At 36.5% G+C, this 21,559-nt stretch overlaps 1 protein-coding gene across 2 annotated transcripts in view; it reads right to left on the reverse strand.

Moving 5' to 3' along the window:
- arhgap42a (Rho GTPase activating protein 42a) overlaps positions 1–21,559 on the reverse strand; it is a 65,713-nt gene that overhangs the window by 32,266 nt on the left and 11,888 nt on the right. For both annotated transcript variants that reach the window (XM_066699410.1, XM_066699411.1), the window contains exons 2-3: positions 15,036–15,131; positions 10,906–10,967 (exon numbers count right to left, since the gene is read on the reverse strand). In XM_066699410.1, the coding sequence (XP_066555507.1) occupies positions 10,906–10,967; positions 15,036–15,131 (158 nt within the window). The remainder of the gene's footprint in view (positions 1–10,905; positions 10,968–15,035; positions 15,132–21,559) is intronic.

The raw sequence follows: 21,559 nt of genomic DNA on the forward strand, positions 1-21,559 counted from the left end.
TGTGCATTACCCAGACCCATAAATCACAGCTAGTCTGAGTTTTAAAATTACAAAATACATTTTTTTTTTTTTTTTAATTTTTTTTAGGAAAAAAGTCCACCAGGATCACATCTCACCCTTCAGGCTTTTGTCTGCAGTGTTTGCTTGATGTTTCTCTCTATCTAGGGCTGTCTGATGACTAATGTTATACTAAAATTATTTACATATAGTTTTAAAACAACAGGATGAACATACATGCAATACTCTAAAGCAAGAAAGATGGGGATCACAACTTTTGAGGGGCTTTAGCGACATTTAGTTGATGGCAGAGACACACTGTCCACATTTTGTAAAACAGGGGTCCTCAGTCCAGTCCTCTGGGGAAACAGTTGAGTGGGATTTGTAATTCTGGGTTAAATTATCATTAGCTAGGTGTTAAGGGGTGAAGGTTTCAATCAGGGCAAAATAAACACAATAAGCTCAATTAGGCAGCTTAAACGTGAGGGGGAAGGAATATCAGAAGACACCGTGGTCCCAGATTAAGTCCCGCTCACAGAAACAGTCTGAATGGAAGAAGCATTACTATTTAAAAGCATAACTTGGCAATAACCATAAGTCATAACTTCCTTTTCAATGGTCAGTTACACTGCATAATGAAGAAAATGGGGCTGGCAATCACTTGCAACAGGGAGATTGGGACAAGGGTTTTCTGGGTGTTGTTTATATGCATTTAGCCGCACTACACACATCTCCTTTGGAAAGTAGAATAAGATGCTTGCAACATATTTACACCTTGAGAGGATTTACAGGGAGAAATCACCATAATCAGAGTATCTTTACGGGCGATTAGTGTCTAAATCGTGTTTGACATTAAAATGCGTTTTAGGAGAGCATTGCTTAAATAGCCAAGACTTCTAGCCAAGCTTCCTTACACATTACCCTCTGCTGACTCTGTCCCATGAATTACACATACTGTACTACCTCCCAGCTCCTTCCTTTGTAGGGGAGGAATGTTAATGGTTTTCAGTTGTGCTAGTGGCAACATATCCAGTTGTAAGTTATATGCAATGTTGATCTGAGCATCAATGTGATGTAGCTGATCTTACTTTACTTTCAGGATCATTGCCAAGAATACAGGAACTTGACCACTTGAATTCATGAATAATTCTACTGAAATACAAATTTAGGATCTCGCATGTTTCTTTTGTTAAGAGCAGGTTTACCATTTCTTGGCCACATATGGATGCCAATGTCTTAAGGAAGTTACACTGCTGTTTTTCGGCAGCTATTTCAAATTTACAAAGACAGCCGAGCCATTGATGACAGGAATGAACCACGAGAAAGTGACACATCAAACATAAAAATATGCAGACTCTTACTTAAAGGATCAATCTATATGAAGTGCAGGCTAAACTGCAGCAGAAAATAACCAGTAACCAGTATATATGTCATAAACTATCTGTTATAAATCATTTATAAATCATACACACATCTCCTTTGGAAAGTAGAATAAGATGCTTGCAACATATTTACACCTTGAGAGGATTTACAGGGAGAAATCACCATAATCAGAGTATCTTTACGGGCGATTAGTGTCTAAATCGTGTTTGACATTAAAATGCGTTTTAGGAGAGCATTGCTTAAATAGCCAAGACTTCTAGCCAAGCTTCCTTACACATTACCCTCTGCTGACTCTGTCCCATGAATTACACATACTGTACTACCTCCCAGCTCCTTCCTTTGTAGGGGAGGAATGTTAATGGTTTTCAGTTGTGCTAGTGGCAACATATCCAGTTGTAAGTTATATGCAATGTTGATCTGAGCATCAATGTGATGTAGCTGATCTTACTTTACTTTCAGGATCATTGCCAAGAATACAGGAACTTGACCACTTGAATTCATGAATAATTCTACTGAAATACAAATTTAGGATCTCGCATGTTTCTTTTGTTAAGAGCAGGTTTACCATTTCTTGGCCACATATGGATGCCAATGTCTTAAGGAAGTTACACTGCTGTTTTTCGGCAGCTATTTCAAATTTACAAAGACAGCCGAGCCATTGATGACAGGAATGAACCACGAGAAAGTGACACATCAAACATAAAAATATGCAGACTCTTACTTAAAGGATCAATCTATATGAAGTGCAGGCTAAACTGCAGCAGAAAATAACCAGTAACCAGTATATATGTCATAAACTATCTGTTATAAATCATTTATCATAAGGAAAGGAGCCAAAATTAAATATTGAATATCAGAATATTCAAATTATCATACCTTTTACATATGTTTATATACATTTTTTTTTTTTCCAAATCAATTAAATGAGAAATGCTCAGTTTTGTATTAAAATATCAGGGTCTACTGGAAATTACATAATTCAAAGCAGCACAAATATGCCTCACACCTATAAGTTCAATGTTTTTGTTTCAGGCAGTTTTCCATTAGCTATATGGACTGTAATAAGTGAATAACTTAATGGTGTCTATTTTAATTCCACAAAAGCATGTGTTGAACATTTCCATTACAAACCAAGTGTATATTTATCACACAAATTAAATTTGTTGTTCGCTCAGGCTTATCGATTACAAATGACCTGCAGTACTTTAGCAATGCTAATAAGCATAAAATGTGTGTTTGGCCGCCTTATGTGACAATAGAGAAAACACAAATTTAAATGGCCAAAAGGCTTAATCATGTGCTTTCTTTCTTTTCATAAACAAACACAATAATGTTTAAAACTAGGGTATTGTTCATCATCGTTAATTTTGTTTAAAATGTATTTTTTCACATTTACGTATGGAATATATAAATCTGTAAGACTTGCTGTGTCACTAAATAAAACCCAGGAAACTCATCAAGCAAAACTTCTACCACATGACATGACGACAAATCGCCCCGCAGATCCCACCACAGGTGTTCTCCAATTACCCTGACTAGACAATGTTGTCCACATGACAATGAGCAAATGCTTGTTGATGAAGACTTTTAGGTATTTATTTGATTTCTTTTTGATAACTAAGCTGAATTCATAACCAAATTTGCTCACTCCTACTGAATAATACTGGAGTTATTTATTTTGTTACACCATCAAGCATCTGTTACAGATAACTAAAGGATGACACAGAGAAAAAAACTGAACAAGGCTGTCTGTTGTATTAGGAGTCTAAGCCATAGGTTTGTATTTTGTAACTTTTTAAGAACGCAGTGCTAATGAAACACTCGCTGAGCTCACACAAAGATCACCAGAGTGGAATGAGTGCCGGCAGGTTACTTTAAAACAGCTTTCAATTAGCTGAAAATCTGGGGAACACCTTTTGTGAAATGCAGCCTTCAAAGACCCACATATGTGAAGAATGAGATCTAGTCGTAATTATGAATGTTTGATGGACTGCCCTTTGTTTTCTCAAATGTGTTTTGTTAAGTTATTTTAAAGATTCATAACCTTGCCGCTGAACCTTGATGATGTTTTCAAAACTTCTGTGTCTGGTGCCAAATAATTGCATTCCAGTAAGTATACAATTTGGAATTCGGAAACACAGAGACAGATTGAAAAATATCACTATATTAGATTGCAGCTGTAATGAAAATTGGGTTTGGTCTGGTACTGAATTTGCACAACCTCCTGCTTAAATAAAAACACCTTTAAATAAGTTATTTAAATGGTTTGCACATTTTATTAACATAAGAGTATTGCAAGATTAGGTTCAACATATATATATATATATATATATATATATACACACATATATACACACATACATATACACACACACACACACAAGCTATACAATACCTATTTATATAAATCAATCAATGTCACCACTAGTAGTTTCAGGAGCAGTACATAAAATAACATTCACAGGAAATGCTCTCATTTACTATAAAATAATAATGCTATAATTAGCAGCATTCTAAAGATCACCACGCAGATTAGAAAAACATATTATTATATACACAAATTCCTTTTATATACTTTCCCAGGAACTTAAGTGCTGGCTTCGAGTCACATATGAGAATTACCAGAAATAAGTCCCACATGCTTTAACTGAGCTGGATGCGATTCTTGCCAAATTCAGTCCAGGCCGTAAACTTTAAAAGGCCAACTCCACAGATGTCAACCAATCTCCACACAATGGAATCTCACACGCCTAAACAGCTCTACATGTGCGGTCTGTGATCTTGCGGGGATTAGGGTTTTAATTGAGTTCCAGCACCAGCAATGCATACAGGTGTTTAGACAGCGCAGAGGAACCTCTAAAAATACAAAACAATACACATAATAATAAACATATATTATGTTTCAGCAAGGTATTTTTTTCTCCTTAATAGATATAAATTACATAACAGATAAATCATGTTTTATGTTGACCATTTCGTGATGGTATTGTTTTTCTAAGAATATGCAATTTTGCTGAAAGTAATTTCTTTAAAAGAAAAAAGGTCTAGCTGTCATTTATTTCATTAGAATTACTCACTTAAAACAACATTAATTTAGAAAATCAAAAGCCTTAAAAGGTTGAAACTAACACCATCTATTACGAAACAAAGAACTCAATTATAAACGACCTTTAAATGTTCTGTTCAGTCTCTGTTAAGTCTGGCACAGCAAAATCACTTATTTTTCAGTATCCTATCTCTTAAGCAATTTTGCGTCACAGAGACAGAACACAAAAGACTGTGTTTTTGAATGTTTGGGATTTTGTTCCTTAGCATTATATATTTAGAGCAATCCAAACTGAAAAACAAAATTAAATTCTGTGTGTTGATCAAGTACGAGTGCCAGAAGGCCACTAGTTATCCCACTGCTATGTCCGAGAAGAGTACACATCTATTACAGTTGAGGGAAAATAAGGCATTGCATTCAAGTCTTAGTAAAAGTGCACTTTGAGGAAAAGGTGGATCTCTGCACAACAATAATCCTGGTGATAAAAGCATAACTTATGAAGAGATGCTTAGGCACCTGGAGCTTTTAAAATGTCATGTTAAACAGGGGCTCTGGGACATATTCAATGTAAGCGTTTATCATCCTTTAGAGCTATGATAGAGTCAACATTAAGTATTTGAAATTAGTAACAAACAAACAAGATATAAAGTCAAATTTCAGCTGCTGTTTCACAGAGATCTTTCCCTGGTGTCTCATTAACATAGCTGTACTAGCCTGGAAAACAATGTATAAGGTCAATTTATTTACCCAATTCTTATTTATCTATATAGATATTACTCAATTCCCATTTCCTTTTTGAATAATTGTTACAAAAAAGGAATGGATACCTGTACTGGGAATTCATTTTGCAAAGAAAGAGGAAGTGGAATTGGCATTTAAAAACAGGAATTGAACCCAAATCTACCTAAACTTAAAAGGTGAAAGAAGACATTCACAGAAGCTTTTTAAATATAAGTCTTAAGGAAAAAACTAATGACAAGGAAATTGACACAGAGCCTGTGAAACGCAGTACACTACAGAGTGCGAAACTACATGTACAAATGAATGACACCATTAATGTATGCTATCATCACTGGAAAAATAAATAAAAATACCCACTCGATATATACAACTCTTAGGAAGCTATTAAGTGTGAAAACCAGGAAAAGGAAGACACCCTTTAAAGCCTGACTTCAAAGACACTCGCCTAAGGACACAAGCGTGGTTTCAGCCATGACACTGGCAGAGCAGCCCCCATGCCAAGATGCAATCAAAAACATATCGGCACACAACATTTTAAAATCACAATTAAGCGTTTTCCTTTCACCAGTAAAGAAGCAGTCGGCGAGGGAATTTCACAAAGCAACTCGCAGGATAGAGGTATTTAATAAGTCTCTCCTAAAATAACACACTTGGGCTCCTGGCAAGACAATCACAATGCGCACCAGAGCTGAGGTAGGATTCGATACTTGGCCGGCTGCCAAGCAACATATAATAAAACTCTCCATGCCTGACAAATCCTGCAGACTTCATGTTACAGGCAAGGTGGAGGCATTTCTTTTTTAATAGCTTGATACCTTAAATATCTGTTAGTTAATAATCTTCCAACAAGCATGGGGTCTTTAATTTGAGACACATGGATTCGAGGGCAGCCTCTGAAAGTCCCTTATCAATCCATGCTTTACTGATTTATGTTTTCAGTGATCACAATTGAATCCAGATGTCTGACAAAGTTCTTTTTTTCCTCTCTCTCTCCACAGTTCCTACAGTTACACTTCAAGGGAGTGCAGCTTGACACAGAAGTGTGACGTAGCAGTAAGTTGACAGCCTTCAAAAGCTTTTATGGGGATTTTCTTGAGAGGTTGCCCCTTGTCTGCATTTGCAACCAGTTTACATAGCCTCTTGCCTCAGAAAATAACCTGCATTCAGCAGTTAAACGTGTGTACCAATTAGAAACCAACTTCAAGCAATGGTGTGGATGAAGGGCTAACATTATCCTTTCAAACCCCTGCTCTGTGATAATGCATAAATCTGAGCCCTATCTAAATCCTATAACTTTATTTTACTACAGTCCATCATTCAGGTAAAATTGAAGACCAAAAGCCTAATATATGAATCTGGAGGTTGATGTATAGTTCAGAGCCTTACCTGCTTTGGATAGAAATGTCTTTACTCTTTAAAATAAACCATAATGGGTGAATGTGAACTCTGTTAATCTAGTAAATTAGTTAGTATCAGCAAGGGGGGCTAAGACATACTGAACTGCATATTTCTTTTAGTATATTGTCTGTGAGAAGCTATGCAAAATGTTCCCTCGATCTGCAAAAGCATTACCTGGATTCCAATGGAACAATAAATTAAGTTATTTTGCTTGAGTTGGACTATTTTATTTGGGCACATATTTCTGATGAGCCAGGAATGCAGGAAGCTGAAGAAATAACTGCCTTTCATACCAGACTGAAAAATGGGTCCAAAAAGTTTTTATTATTTAGTCCGACGTTTTCCAGAAAAGGGTTATTTTTTCCCCATTTACGGTTTGATAAAGCATAGAAAACGAAGGAAGCATCGATGATGATCATTAGATTGCACAAATTACACTATAACTGAAAAAACAGATCCGTAGTATTTATCTTTTATCCAACATTCCTGTTTTTTTCTCATGTGGTTATTCGATTTAAACGTTTTCAAGCTGTGACAAGAACTCATGAAAGGCTTTAAGTGGGAATATATATATGTCACACACACACACTACTTTCAAAAGTTTGGGCTCACTTACAAATTTCCATGTTTTCCAAAAGCAATTTTGTGTCCATTAAAATAACATCAAATTGATCAGAAATACAGTGTAGACATTGTTCATGTTGTAAATAACTATTGAAGCTGGAAACGGCTGATTTGTAATGGAATATCTACATAAGCGTACAGAGGCCCATTATCAGCAACCATCAGTCCTGTGTTCCACTGGCACGTTGTGTTTGCTAATGCAAGTTTATCATTTTAAAAGGCTAATTGATCATTAGAAAACTCTTCTGCAATTATGTTAGCACAGCTGAAAACTGTTGTGCTGATTAAAGAAGTAAGAAAACTGGCCTTCTTTAGACTAGTTGATCTATCTGAAACTCCAGGTATCTGAAGCATCAGCAATTGTGTGTTCGATTACAGGCTCAAAATGGCCAGAAACAAATAACTTTCTTCTGAAACTTGTCAGTCTATTCTTGTTCTGAGAAATTAAGGCTATCCCATGCAAGAAACTGACAAGAAACTGAAGATCTCATAGAAAGAGGAGCGGGAGGCCCCGGTGCACAACTGAGCAAGAGGACAAATACATTAGAGTGTCTAGTTTGAGAAACAGACGCCTCACAGGTCCTCAACTGGCAGCTTCATTAAATAGTACCGCAAAACACCAGTCTCAACGTCAACAGTGAAGAGGCGACTCCGTGATGCTGGCCTTCTAGGCAGAGTTGCAAAGAAAAAGCCATATCTCAGATTGGCCAATAAAAAGAAAGGATTAAGATGGGCAAAAGAACACAGACACTGGACAGAGGAAGATTGGAAACAAGTGTTATGGACAGTGTTAAGTGTTAAGTTTGAGGTGTTCGGATCACAAAGAAGAACATTCGTGAGATGCAGACCAGATGAAAAAATGCTGGAGGAGTGTTGACACCATCTGTCAAGCATGGTGGAGGCAATGTGATGGTCAGGGGGTGCTTTGGTGGTGGTAAAGTGGGAGATTTGCAACACCATGCCATACCCCTGGCGCTTGATTGGAGCCAATTTCCTCCTACAACAGGACAATGACCCAAAGCACAGCTTCAAACTATGCAAGAACTATTTAGGGAAGAAGCAGTCAGCTGGTACTCTGTCTATATTAGAGCGGTCAGCACAGTCACCGGCTCTAAACCCTATTGAGCTGTTGTGGGAGCAGCTTGACCGTATGGTACGTAAGAAGTGCCCATCAAGCCAATCCAACTTGTGGGAGGTGCTTCAGCAAGCATGGGGTGAAATCTCTTCAGATTACCTCAACAAATTGACAACTAGAATGCCAAAGGTCTGCAAGGCTGTAGTTGCAGCAAATGGAGGATTCTTTGACGAAAGCAAAGTTTGAAGGACACAATTATTATTTCAATTAAAAATCATTATTTCTAACCTTGTCAATGACTATATTTCCTACTCATTTTGCTATATTTCCTATTCAAACTCATTTCATGAATGTTTTCAGGAACTTTCTAAGTGACTCCAAACTTTTGAACGGTAGTATGTGTGTGTGTTTGTATATATATATATTATATAATAAGCTAATTTCTTAATTGATTATTGATTGCAGATAATTTTCATACCAAGATCACTTCCACAGGTATGTTTTCAGGGAAACACAGTACATGGGGAGAAAAGTCTGTAAATGATGATAATCCTGAGTGACAGGCCTTATGATTTTGATTCCACATTAAAACATTGTGAAACATATCTCTTGTTTTAGTTTCTTAGCACATCACCCAGTTCTGTTCGTAGTACTCACACACAGCGCTGGAATAAAAAAAGATGAGAAGACCCTATTCAACAGGGACTGGCCTCGAACAGAAACCAAAGCAAGACTTTGAGTTACAAAATGGATCCTTATTGAAATGAATTAACTTGACATGTTCTCGTTTACATGCAATACCCAAGAGATGGCAAATTCACTGAAGTATAGCCTGCATGCAGGCTTTTGTAGAGTTACTGCAGAGCACAGAGAAAAAACGTTCAGGGCTGACAAGGATCCCACATCCAGCTCACTTATTTCTTGAACCAGGTCCTTCTGAAATGCCACTGTTACCATCGATAGACATAGGAGGACACAGGAGGATTCATGTAATTCTGTGGTATGCTATACAAGAAAGATGCTATTGGATATTGCCCACAAGTTTGTTAAGATTCAGTCTTGATTTTAGTTCAAACCATTTGTAACACTGGGCTAAAAGCCAGTAATTCACAAAGGACTGAGTCTTTATCTGGCTTTTATAAATGTGCAGACCAAGGGGTCAGCCCAATTAGCTTATCAAGATGATAAGTTAATTAGCTATCAGTTGAAGAAAGATCTAATATCTTTGCTGAAAAGTAGTGGCATTAAAGAGACTGTTTATTATTTCCATTAGTGTTTTGATTTGTCTGAAGCACCACCTTTCTAGGAGAGCAAACGTACATTTGGTGTCAAGTGACCAGTTTAGATTAGAAGTGCCCAGCCAGGTTCCTGTGCTTAAAAGTACTCACTGTACTTGAAAAGGAACTGGCCTATTTAAGGTGACGACAAGAGTCTGGGAAAAGGAAATCTGCCAGTATTTTGGAAAAAGGTTAAAATCTACACTAGTGACTAAAGTAGCATTTTATTTTATCTCTAATATTCCGTTTGACAGTTGTACTTTGTGTGAAATACTTAAAACTACAGAGGTCAATCTGCATCACAAGTGAATAAAATGTACAAATCAAGCAAACAAATAATTACAAACCTGCTTCAAAGCCTATCTAACTTGGGAAAGACAGAAATGTAAATTCCACAGAGGGTCAACATACAGAGTTCCAACTGACCCTGGTTATAACTGACCTACTTTCTGATTTTTGTTTCCTATTCTCTGCTTGCCTCATTAGTACTGACTCAATGTTCCCTGCTACCAGGGCTTTTAAAGGCTTGCCACCTCAAAAAAGACAGAGACTTGCCCATTCTTGGCACTGGAGAGCAGATGAAAGCTTGCTCTGTTTTCCAATTTGACAAGTCAGCAAACTTTCACCACACTGAAAAGGCTATGTATGAATATATGACGGTGAAAGAGAGTATTTCTGTTTTAGTCTGGCTGTTTTGTCTTGGGGGGGGGGGGGGGGGGGGCATGAATGGGTTAGAGAGGCATCATTTAAAACCTAGGCCTACATCTTGTCCTTGCCAAAGGTTGCGATGCCAAATTTAGCATTTCCGTGGAAACTGCACTGCAGTATGGACCTAAATCCTCTCTAATGCTACAAATTTAAGAAAAAAAACATGCTAGTAATGTCTGACTATACGTGCGGTTTGTCATGAATCCCCCATGAGAATCATGACCCTTTTCTAGCATCTGTTTTGTGAAGACCTATTTCCCATAAAATTCAAAAACCCAAATCAGATTAAATTTCTTGTGATTTATAAACAATACTAATTTCATTTGTTTCATATTGAAGGTAAATTAAAGCCATTAAGCATATATACTCCAATTTATGAATTTAAGATGACAGTTACATAATATTTGATGTGATCTTTTACATGAAATTAATGTTTTACTTTTAAATAACAACTTCAAACAGCATTGTATCACCACATTTATTTCTGATATATTTGATTTTCCCCCCTTTGATTGACACCAAATGTATTTAAAATTACATGTAAAGCATATTACAAACTAAAATATTGTTACAAAATAAAAAAAAATATTGTAAACAAACCGATAAAACTTAAAAATAGCATCACAGGAGAAAACATTATGAAAGCAAACGCTTACCAGACGTCTTCTCTCTTCTTCAACTGTGTTCAAGAGCTGAGAAAATTCTTTGAAAGACTGAGCTGAAATGAAAATAGCAGACATTAGACAGAGAATTCCTATTCCTACCAGTTCAAAGCAATACATTTTAATGGTTACGAGTGGGGTTCCTTTGTTCTTGGTTCTTAAAGTCACGGTTTTGTTCAAGTTACTTTCTTCGTAGGATCTTCATAAAAATCTCTAGACAAAAGGGAATCTTGAATATTCATATTAAAGATACGGAGATAGGATGCAATGTGTTGTAAGTGGGAAAACCTTGATCCAACGTCTTACAATAATGACATATTAACAGTTAAAACAGAGGGCTCTGCATGGTATATCAGGTTAATTAGCTGCATACCACTGCTCAGGCAACATGTTTAAGCAGGGGTATATACTGCAGATCAGAACATGAGAGATCCCTCTAGCATTGTGGAGTTTGTGTATCAGACACACTGATGTTTGTGAACCATTCCTGAGCCCAAACCAACTCACGTATGAATCTACTTCGGTGGTACAGCTGATATCAACTGGAATTACCCATTGCAAGATACAAAATAAAGCAACAATAAAGCAATAAAAAAAACATTAGAAAAACAGAAACGAGAAGGAAAAATCATTTTGGAAATTAATACAATTCCTCTGCTCAACATATTGACAATGGATCATTATTTCCTTGATGTTGAAATTGTAGACGTTCATTTCTGAAGCATGCTCTCCCTGAAGTGAACAGGAATGTGTTATGTTGTGACACTCCTAAGTTATTAAACAGACCTACTTGCACACTGGATACATTAAGGGTCCCACCTACATTCATTGCTTTAGTTAAAAGAAAGAAAAATAAACACATTTGTCTATTTTGCTAAATAAACACACACAATCTCGCAAAGGAATTTACTGCCTTTAAAAAAAATACATTTAATTATGTCCTCTTCACAGACCACAGTCTGAGTAAACCCAGAAATCAAAATTGATATAATACCTTTTACACTAACAAAACTAAATGGCCCTGCTTGAAGCTTGGGTATTGAAACCCTTCGAGACTGCTGAACAAGGAGAAACTGAAAGGTCGAAAACTGAACTCATATTCCAAGACAATTACTGGGATAAATGACCAGTCACCTGGACACAATGGAAACTGACCTGATGAAAAATACTTTCTAGATTTAGTCTTTAGTTTTAGAAGCAGAACAAGTAAATCACAATCCAGTTAGGCAGTTTGAGTCAGCATCTATGCCTTACAAGCAAGCAACAAAAAAAGGCTGGTTGTTTAAACAAAAATGGGTTTATGTTAATATTGTTTTTGCTATATCAGGAAGACGCCATTAAGAGCATCCCTTTCCTATTCCTAATTAGCGATACTCGTTCCTACTCAGAGAACAGTTCCGTTTCTGTACAAATTCCTCTGAAAAGGTCTTGGGCTTTGAGGCTTCGGCACTTCATAAAATGAAAGATCAGATAAGTCTTTCAAATGGTGAGTGTTTCAGTCCTCATGCAGAACAGCCACTTAACTGCCAGACTAACAGGTCTTAGTGCCAATGCAACACCATAATTACAGACCATTAACCAGCTTGGCACCAAAGATAACAGATCATATTGCTGGTGGGGAGCAGCAGACTGTGGATATTTTAATCACAAATACTATCTGAATGAATGAGCAAAAAACATAGCATTGAACTTGCAACTAACTTGGCCTTGCACCAACTCAAAGACCCTTTTTGAAATTACGAAAAGGTCATTGAGAGGTGAAGGGCCAGAGTTGGAATAGTCACAGTGCCAAGATGGAACACTGAAGACAGGAAATGGTAGTCAAGCTTGGTTATAATACACATAAAATGGGAAAAGTGATGTGTAACCTCTTGATTTGCATTCTCAGAACTTACAGGCTACTATACTTTACATTAGAGAAGGTATAAGCATCCAAAAATTATTATTAATTAATAACTGTCATATCGTTTCAAGGTAAAGACTGGTCTTACTGAATTTAAATTTTGAAAATCGCATTTTAGTGTTTGTTTTTAGTCTCTCCTTCCATGTAAATGCTATTTACAGACTTTTTCCAGGGGATACATCCTATTATGATGGAAAAGATGAGAGCTACTACAGACTTTTACCAGCCAGGCAGAGCGAGTGCTGTAGCAGATGTGTATCTGAGTTCTTTCAAACAGACAGCAGATTTAAAAACGAAACACAAAAACGAGCATTTGGTGCGTCTGAAAAATGACCATATTTAAGACAAAAAGGCACTGAAAACACAAAGAGAAGTGAAACTAACTTTTGTCTTCTTTTTATATATATATACAATTAATGTTTTCTATTCCCATATCAATCTTCTTTTCAAATGGATTTCAATATAGGTGGCATACTTTCTGAATGTCACCGTAGGAAGTCCGAGGAAAATCAATAATAGGTCACCTGAACTCTTCCAGCAAATACAGAGGTGTCTGTTATGTTCTCGTCGTACGCCTGTAGCATCAAAGTGGATTGTTCCAAACACATCAAGGCCTTCGCTTAAAGTACAGCAAGGGTGTAACAAAGCCAGTCTGAAAAGTTGGACCTGATCTCTGCAGACAATGTTATCTTTTCTTCATTCTTTCTTTTTATACTTGTGCAGGAAATGTTGAGTCTGATTGTACATAGTAAGCTCTGTTGGTTACTTTTGAGCAACTGCAGTTTCTTAACGATGTTAAATAACTCTGTGTGGACAGGGTCACTTTCCGTGCATATTAAAGGAAATGGAGACCAAAATCACTTCTTCAAGCAGGGTCACAGTGTTTACCACACACCGAGTGAAGCGAGAGTGACATGTTTTTTTTCCCCTCTTACTTCCCCATTGGATTTTTAAACTCAGACTGTATTGCATCCATATTGTGTAAGAAATAGTGCTGTAACTGTGAAGTTCAGTGTCGCATGCTTGAGAAACCACAAAGCAAGTTCAAAGTAAAAAAAAAAAAAAAAGAAAACATTAAATAACATGATTTTTAAATCTCATTTAAAGACATATATCTTTGAATTAGACCGCGTTTTTTTACAAATTACTTTGCATCATCCGATACAGTAAATCTTAAATGCTTTCCATGCCATGACCAAGATAATCCACATGGCTTCCACTATCAAATGGCAGAACGGCGTTTCCTCTCCAGAGATCCTGTCCTGACACGGCTGTTTCTATACAATATCGAATGGGGGGTAGGCAGAGAAATGCAACAACTGTTCGGATTCAGATTAACACCATTCTTGACTAGCGGCCAGAACAGAGACGGACTGTTCCAAATTAATTTGTGTTAATTGCGTTAACCATAATGTGGTACATTTGTATTTTTCATGCGAATAATTGCCCTTGTTTAACAGACACTGAGGATCACTTTCAGTTTGGGGATAAAATAATAATAACACAAATAAAACCTTCACTACTTAATTACTTTTTGAAAACGGTAACATAATAAAGAGGCATTCCTCGAATTTACAGTTTCCAAGATCTCTCTTAACTTTGGTTGCAGATGGTTCATGACTCAGTGCACAGCTGTGTTGAGAGTGGTGGTAACATTGAGAGTTATGAAAAGTGAAAGAATGGAAATTTAGAAGAGGGGTTTCCAGGAAGGTCACTCATTAGGGCATCTCTGCACTCTTCTCACAGCTGCTTTCTAATTCTTCAGTGACTCTGGTGTTTATTAAGACTGTGCCCACGAACTGAAAGTACACTCGTCTTTTTTACTTCTTCATAAGAAATCCAAATTATTGTCAGGCGGATGATTGAAATTGCTGAAGGGTTTGATACGTCATGAGCGAACATCCATCAACTGAAAATGAAGTACTAGAGATGTCAGTTGAGAGCTGAAGGAAAGAAAGCTAAGTGCATCGACATTCTTGGCAAGATGTGTGATGCTTTCAAGAATTCAATAAGGAAACACTTTTTTTTTTTGAAAGCTCAGTTTTATTCCAATTTAGTGCAGTGACAGGAAAAAAATGAGAACTACCATATTGCCGTCAAAAGTGACCAACCCTCCTTATGGCTAACCTCCTAAGGGAGGGCAAAGAAAAGGTCACTTTACTGTATAAACCATCAAAGAATGTATCATTCTGCTGAAGATAAAGGCTGCTGCAAAACTTACCAATATTAATCTCATCGTCTGTTTCAGCATCACCTATACATTCAAACTGAAAATCTTGAAGAGACTGTGAGAATTTCTGTACAGCTACAGAGAGATCTGAAAAAGACAAAAAGGAGAAGACAGTAAGTATTATAATTGAATAAAGTATATTTAAATAGAAGAAAACTGCAGCCTACCAAGTAAAATATACTTATATACCCACATGCATTGTTACTTATGCAGTATTTTCACACACACAACATAATACTCTAAACATTAAATAAAGGCAACAGTGCCGATTGATACAATCGGAGTGAGAGCACTTGAGAAGAAGAGGCCGTCTATTGTTCAGCCTCAAACATCATTTCACTCCACGACTGTTTAAATCACATCTTAAAGTACTTCATTTCACTGTTGTTTAATTTGATGACATAATGAAGTTGGTGTTTTTAAGAGAGAATTGGAATGGAGTAGATATGCTGGTCTGGTATTTTAGTCTCCCTGCTGAAAGAGAAAATATAAAAAAGTGTCTGTCCAATGAGCTCTTGAAAAGTTCCCAATAATCTAAGGGGGATTTTTCTTATCCTTCATTTAAAAAAGAAAAGCAATGTAACAACGGATAATGAGAATTCAATGTTAAGACGAAAGAATGAGAAAGTGTTATTACACATTAAATTAATCAATTGGTTGATCCCAATAAAGTTGTTAAACCACTATTTTCAGGGAATTGCTCTCCCACTTGTTTTGAAGCACGGCCTGAGAGCTGCCGTAGGAGTCTGTTGCCATGGCAAAGTTAAGAACTGAAGGTTTCACTCAAGAGTTTGGAACTATATGCATTATGTATAACAAAAATGTCAGAGAGAAAAAAAGCACCATTCTTTATTTTAAAATTACACTAATGAATGTGAAACATCAAAAGGTTCATCTTCCAGGCCACAATGGTGTAATTTAGGTATATGCATGCAATAATCCATGTTTCATAATAACCCATATTTACACATAATTGAAGAACCTCAGAAAAAAATATATAAATAACTTTGTTCTTCTGAATCTTTGATTCATTGCCAAGTGTACACAGCAATAAAAATCTAGCTATATTTTATATTCTGTATAACTCCTGATTTATGTAGTTTCAATTTTCAGATGAGAACAAAGAAGATAAACACTACGCATTTCTCAAAGCCAAGCACTAGCATGTACATAGACAATACTAAACACATTTATTGTTTTGTTTTTTTGTTTGTTTTTTACAAATAGATTATTTTATGCATTGCTCATTTATAGGGCTAATACCCAGCCATTCCCTTCTGTCGTTAAAAGATTATTGCATAGGTCTTCAATAACCTTTAATCAGGTCAGGTTTCAGAAATGCATTGCATGTAAAATAATAAACTTCCTTTTACATTAATACTGATTTCAGAACCATTGATTTCTTTGTTACAGGTACAATGCCATTGCTCTGTGTAAGTAAATATATGACATTTTGTAATGTGAGGCTATCATCAAAAACGTCATATGTTGTATGCCTCTATGATGAAGAAAAACAACAACTTTCTTTCAGGGCTGTGCAGAAGACCTTGGTGTGTGGTAGTCTACCATATCTATCAGGGTTCAAGCAAAAAGGAGGTGTAGGATCCCTAACAATTTGGAGGTTGATATTAAGATCAATTAATCTGATCTACTTTGCACAGAATGACTTGAACTGATCATGTTGAGACCAGCCTTCATTGTAAAGGGATATTTGGGTAGTGTGAAGTATTGTATACAATATTAAGTACAGTGATTATCATAAGGAAAAACTTAACATGATACAAGCATCAAGAAACAGCATAGTCTCCAATTAGAGAAAGAACTGCAATTACTTCAATATTATGTAGCAAGTATAATGACAAATGTGATTAATTCCTTGAACAAAAAGGAAGTGATAAAACACATTAATGTAAAACAGGTCTACTGAAGATGGACACATTAATATATGGCCATAGAAAAGAGGTTGTTATAAAAAAAAAAAAAAAAAAAGAGACAGTCCAGCCTAAACCTGACACTTCTTCCTCTCAGCTTTCACTCCTTCACATCCTTGGGAAGAACAACTTTAACCTCATGACTATGGAAAGACAATGTCCCTTTTAAACAGTCCCAGGGGGGAAGTTTACTGCTTGCTTCTTGCAGTGGCCCCTTTTCTTTTTTTTATCCTATGGTATCATATTTTTCCATTTGTTTTTTGTTTCTTTCTGCAGATTAAATTAATTGGAATCGCCAATAATCTTCAATCAGCTCGGTTTACTCCTCCAACATGCCGACTAGTACAGGAGAGATGCAGACAACATGCACATGTGCTATGAATCAGGAACAGCAGGTCATCTGATTGTTTTCTCACTGCAAGTCTACAACACAAGCAGCTAAGGTGTTAGATACAGAGCTTGAAGGATCTCTCTTGGATAACACTGAGGCCTCAAAGGATTCAGGCCAACCACAGGGAGCACCATGTGGCAACTGCAAGCCAAAGCAACCCTGTCCATCTCTGAGTGAACCTGTCAGTATAGCTTTCACAACTGTGTGACCTCCCTCTGGTAATGGCATAGCCCATATCTGAACCAGTGTTATTCAGATTAGATGTCCTATTCTGTACTGTAGTTTATTGTTTCAGCCCCAGTTTTAGTCAATGTAACACTACAAAACAGAGCAGTAAGATAAAAGGCATTTAATGTGCAATGTTAGCATTGCTGCATTTACAGTGTAATGAAGTAGGATTCATTTTAGGAAAATATTAACCACAACCTTGAGTGCCAGTAAATAGACTCACATTTTGCCATGATGAAACATCTGCAAATGGAGAAATATTGACCATATGGTGATCTATTCAGAGTTTAATCTAAGTAAGAAACTGACAGTTTTAAAATCAAAACACAAAAAAACGTTTTTTTGAGATGTGGCATTGGTTTAAAATGGTCTTTAACAGAAGGTGATCTACAAACAAATGGAATTAGGACTCCTACACCATCACTGCCACAGAGAATAAAAATTAAAGTTTAACTGACTGTAGTTTATCAAAGCTGCTATGTTTCATCAGATCCCTCAACTGTTCCTGACAGATCTGAGGTCTACCACTAAGATGTCTTTAAGGCTCCTAGATCTGGGTTCAATTCCCTAAAAATCTCTACCACTAGCTTGCGAGATCTTTATGTCATTAAGTCACCAATACCTCTTTATACATGATGCAAATAACATTAATAGTTTGTCAACAGTATGATTCAAATAAAGATCAACTGATTTTCAAACAGATCTAAATCACTACGATTTCTCCTAGTTACCCTGTGCGAAGCGCGGGTGAAATAAAAATATTACTTGTTAGGAATTTTGATGTGGTTATCAATAGTATTTTGGGTGCTGGTAGATGTTTGTATTACAGAAGCCATGAACAGAAAACATGCAAAAGAAAACAGTATTTCATTGAGTAGAAGAAAGAAAAAAAAACACTTTCAAGGTGCTTTTATACTGCTGCTGTGACTCCTCAGTTTGATTATGATGTCAATAATAATAATAATAATTATAAGGAAAGAGGATTAGCTGCGTCTTACTGCGGCCTATTTCGTTACGAACCCTGGATCAAATCACACATCCGACCCCTCTGCCAATCTCAAATTACAAACACAGAACTTAATAGTGACAGTTTATTTGCTGGAGGCTGCTTGCTTCTATATGGAAACCCGTTGAGATGAGCTGGAGTTGTAATTTGCGCCTGGCGGGTGGGTCGAAGTTTTGATTTAATCCGGGCCTAAAGCTAAAGAATGTGCTTATGTACATTAAAACATGTTGCATATAAAGGCTACCAAATTACATTAAATCGCTTTTGCTTCCAGTGAAAAACTAACAGTGTTCTAAATATAAAAGAACTATAATAGCATTTGCCTTGGGGTATCATGTCTACACATTCGTTTTTTGTTTTTTTCTTCTTCTAAATAAAAGGCTAGGTCAAATCTGCCTCAAGGCATGCAGCATCATAATTACACAAGCTATGCGACGGCACTTTCTTCAACACAAGGAATCTGTGTGCCCGGGAATCCTCAGGGTAATTGCAGGCTACAACAATATTAAGCACAGATGATCTGTATCTTGGAAAACAAAATAAACCAACCTTTAGGTCTATCTACAGTCATTTCCCAGGACATTAACTAGCTGATTACATTTTGTCTACATTTCATGAACACACAGGTTGAGTACTAATTGTGAGCATCACAACATCACAGATAGATAAATAAATAAATAAATAAATAAAGACAACAACCATACCATATTACACTGATTGACTCAATCCAAAGCAGATATGTATGTTTAAGCAAAAGGACCTTGCATAAAGCAGGACAATGTAGATATTTTGTTATGATGTTCAGCCACATAGGAGAACGGTCATGTCTGTCCCATGTCAGCAAATTCCACATTATTTTCTCATTCAAAGTAGCAACGCTAACCATTTTTGTATCAGATGTGTCCGATCATTACCTCATATAAAGCTTTAAATAATAATACCAGTTCATACACTGATTTTGTATTTTGTAAATTAAGATAAAGGTTAGACAGGTCAACTGCACTATGGGGGGGTCAAGATGCATTAAAACCGCACACAAGCCACAAAGCTAGGTCTCAACACCCCCACTCTCAACACATGCCTGTAAAAACCTGCGACACCCACTTCAGCCAAGTTCTTCAGATGGCAATTAGCTTCATTTTTCTTCCCTCTATTACCCCAAGGATTATGTGACTGAAAATCCCACTATCGTGTCTAATTTTAATGGAATTCTTTATAATCTTACCGCCACCAGAATTCTGATGCTGAAGTACTGATGCTAAAATTGATTGCACCTGTATAAAAACAAAACAGATCAATACATCTATAGAGAGATAAATATAAACAGTTGGAAATAGACAAAGAGAGAGAGAGAAAGAGAGAGAAAACCTACCATTTCATTTAGGATTAATCAAAGTTAATGCTTTTCTGATTTTCTTTTAAATCTAGTATTTAAAGGGATTTTATATAAATCCTTCTGGATTTGGGAATATGTCTCCTTAGTTTGTTTTCTATCTTCGAGGAGAGTAAGAAGCCTTCTGTGCCGGAGAAACAGGGCATACACATTAACAAATGAGCATACTTTCCATACAAATTAAAAATAAATCTGGTCTGGGAAAAAGAAGGCAATGATTTTAAATGGCACATAGTTACAGTTTAAAAGTACCATTCTAAAAAAGTTTAAATGCATCTAAAAGTATCTAAGAGTATCTGGCACCAAGGAATTACTGAAAGTTTTTTTATGGTCTAAGGCAGATGTTAAAGATTAAGTTTATTGGGAGAAAAAACCTGCTTCTGTCAGGTTCTCTGAAGCGGTCTAATAGTGCCTGTGGTTGATTTATAAGCTCTGTTGTCTGCATTGGAACAGACGCTATCCTGAATGAAAATAAAAATAAAAGCCTTGTCTGAAGGACAGTATTAGGACCAGTAATAAAACCTTAAAGAACCTTTTTCCAGTGGTCTCGAAGTCCCTCTAGACAAACAAAATAGAAACACTTTTATAGTGATAACAAAGCAGTACAGCATGTGTACTTTAGGTTTATGTTTCTTCCAAACATTTACAGGTTACAATTTTGGGTGTACTTGGTGTCTTACAAAAATCTATAAATCCCAGAAAGTAACAGTTTCTTCATTAAAACAAAATACAACAGCTTTCATTTGGATAGCACCTTATGGCCTCCGAGTATTGTACACACACAAAACAGCATAAGCATTTAACCAAAATGTTACAAATATAGTTTGTGGGCTCTCAAGTGGCTAAAGCAGTAAAAAATATTTTGTCCGAATCGAATTTTGGTTCAAACTTAGCTAGGCTTTCCTCTGGATGCTGCAAAACACCAATCATGTGGTTTATGTAATCAAATAGCGCTAAGTCCAGCCTCTCTCTGATGCCAAGCCCTATTCTGTGCAACATGGAAGAAGAAGAAACAGTGCACATTTCATGATCCTAATAATGCTGATATGTCATTGTATGCAACTCTAACTAACACATGGCAAAGTCTAAATGATGCATATGACTCAATTAGTTCATAGCACCACCTCAGCTCTACTGGATGTCATGCCCACATAATATGAAATCTGTTTCTTTCTAAGATGTGTGTTTGTGAATATGTGTCACTATAGCAATCCAATGCAGTGTTTATGGGAGACCTTCCAATACTGGGAAGAAGTGCACAGGGCTTTGCATTCCATCACGTCATCATTGCATCATATAGCACTTTTAGCTGTGAAAGCGATGGGCATTTCACAGTGCTTTTATAATGCAGACCCAGGCCTGGAGGTATGACATCTACTAAGCATCTGTAATATAGATCTATTATGTATTGTGTCGTTTAGAAACACCCAACCCACAGAGACTCGATTGATTTCAAGTGGTACACAAAACCAGATTTTCGACTTTCAAGATTTTCAGCATTTCCAGATTTTAGGTGCTAACACAGCACAATTGTAATGCTTTACTGAATTGTATCTGTATTTTCTT

Source organism: Amia ocellicauda, chromosome 3 (genome assembly GCF_036373705.1).
Source record: "Amia ocellicauda isolate fAmiCal2 chromosome 3, fAmiCal2.hap1, whole genome shotgun sequence".
NCBI classification, from domain to species: domain Eukaryota; kingdom Metazoa; phylum Chordata; class Actinopteri; order Amiiformes; family Amiidae; genus Amia; species Amia ocellicauda.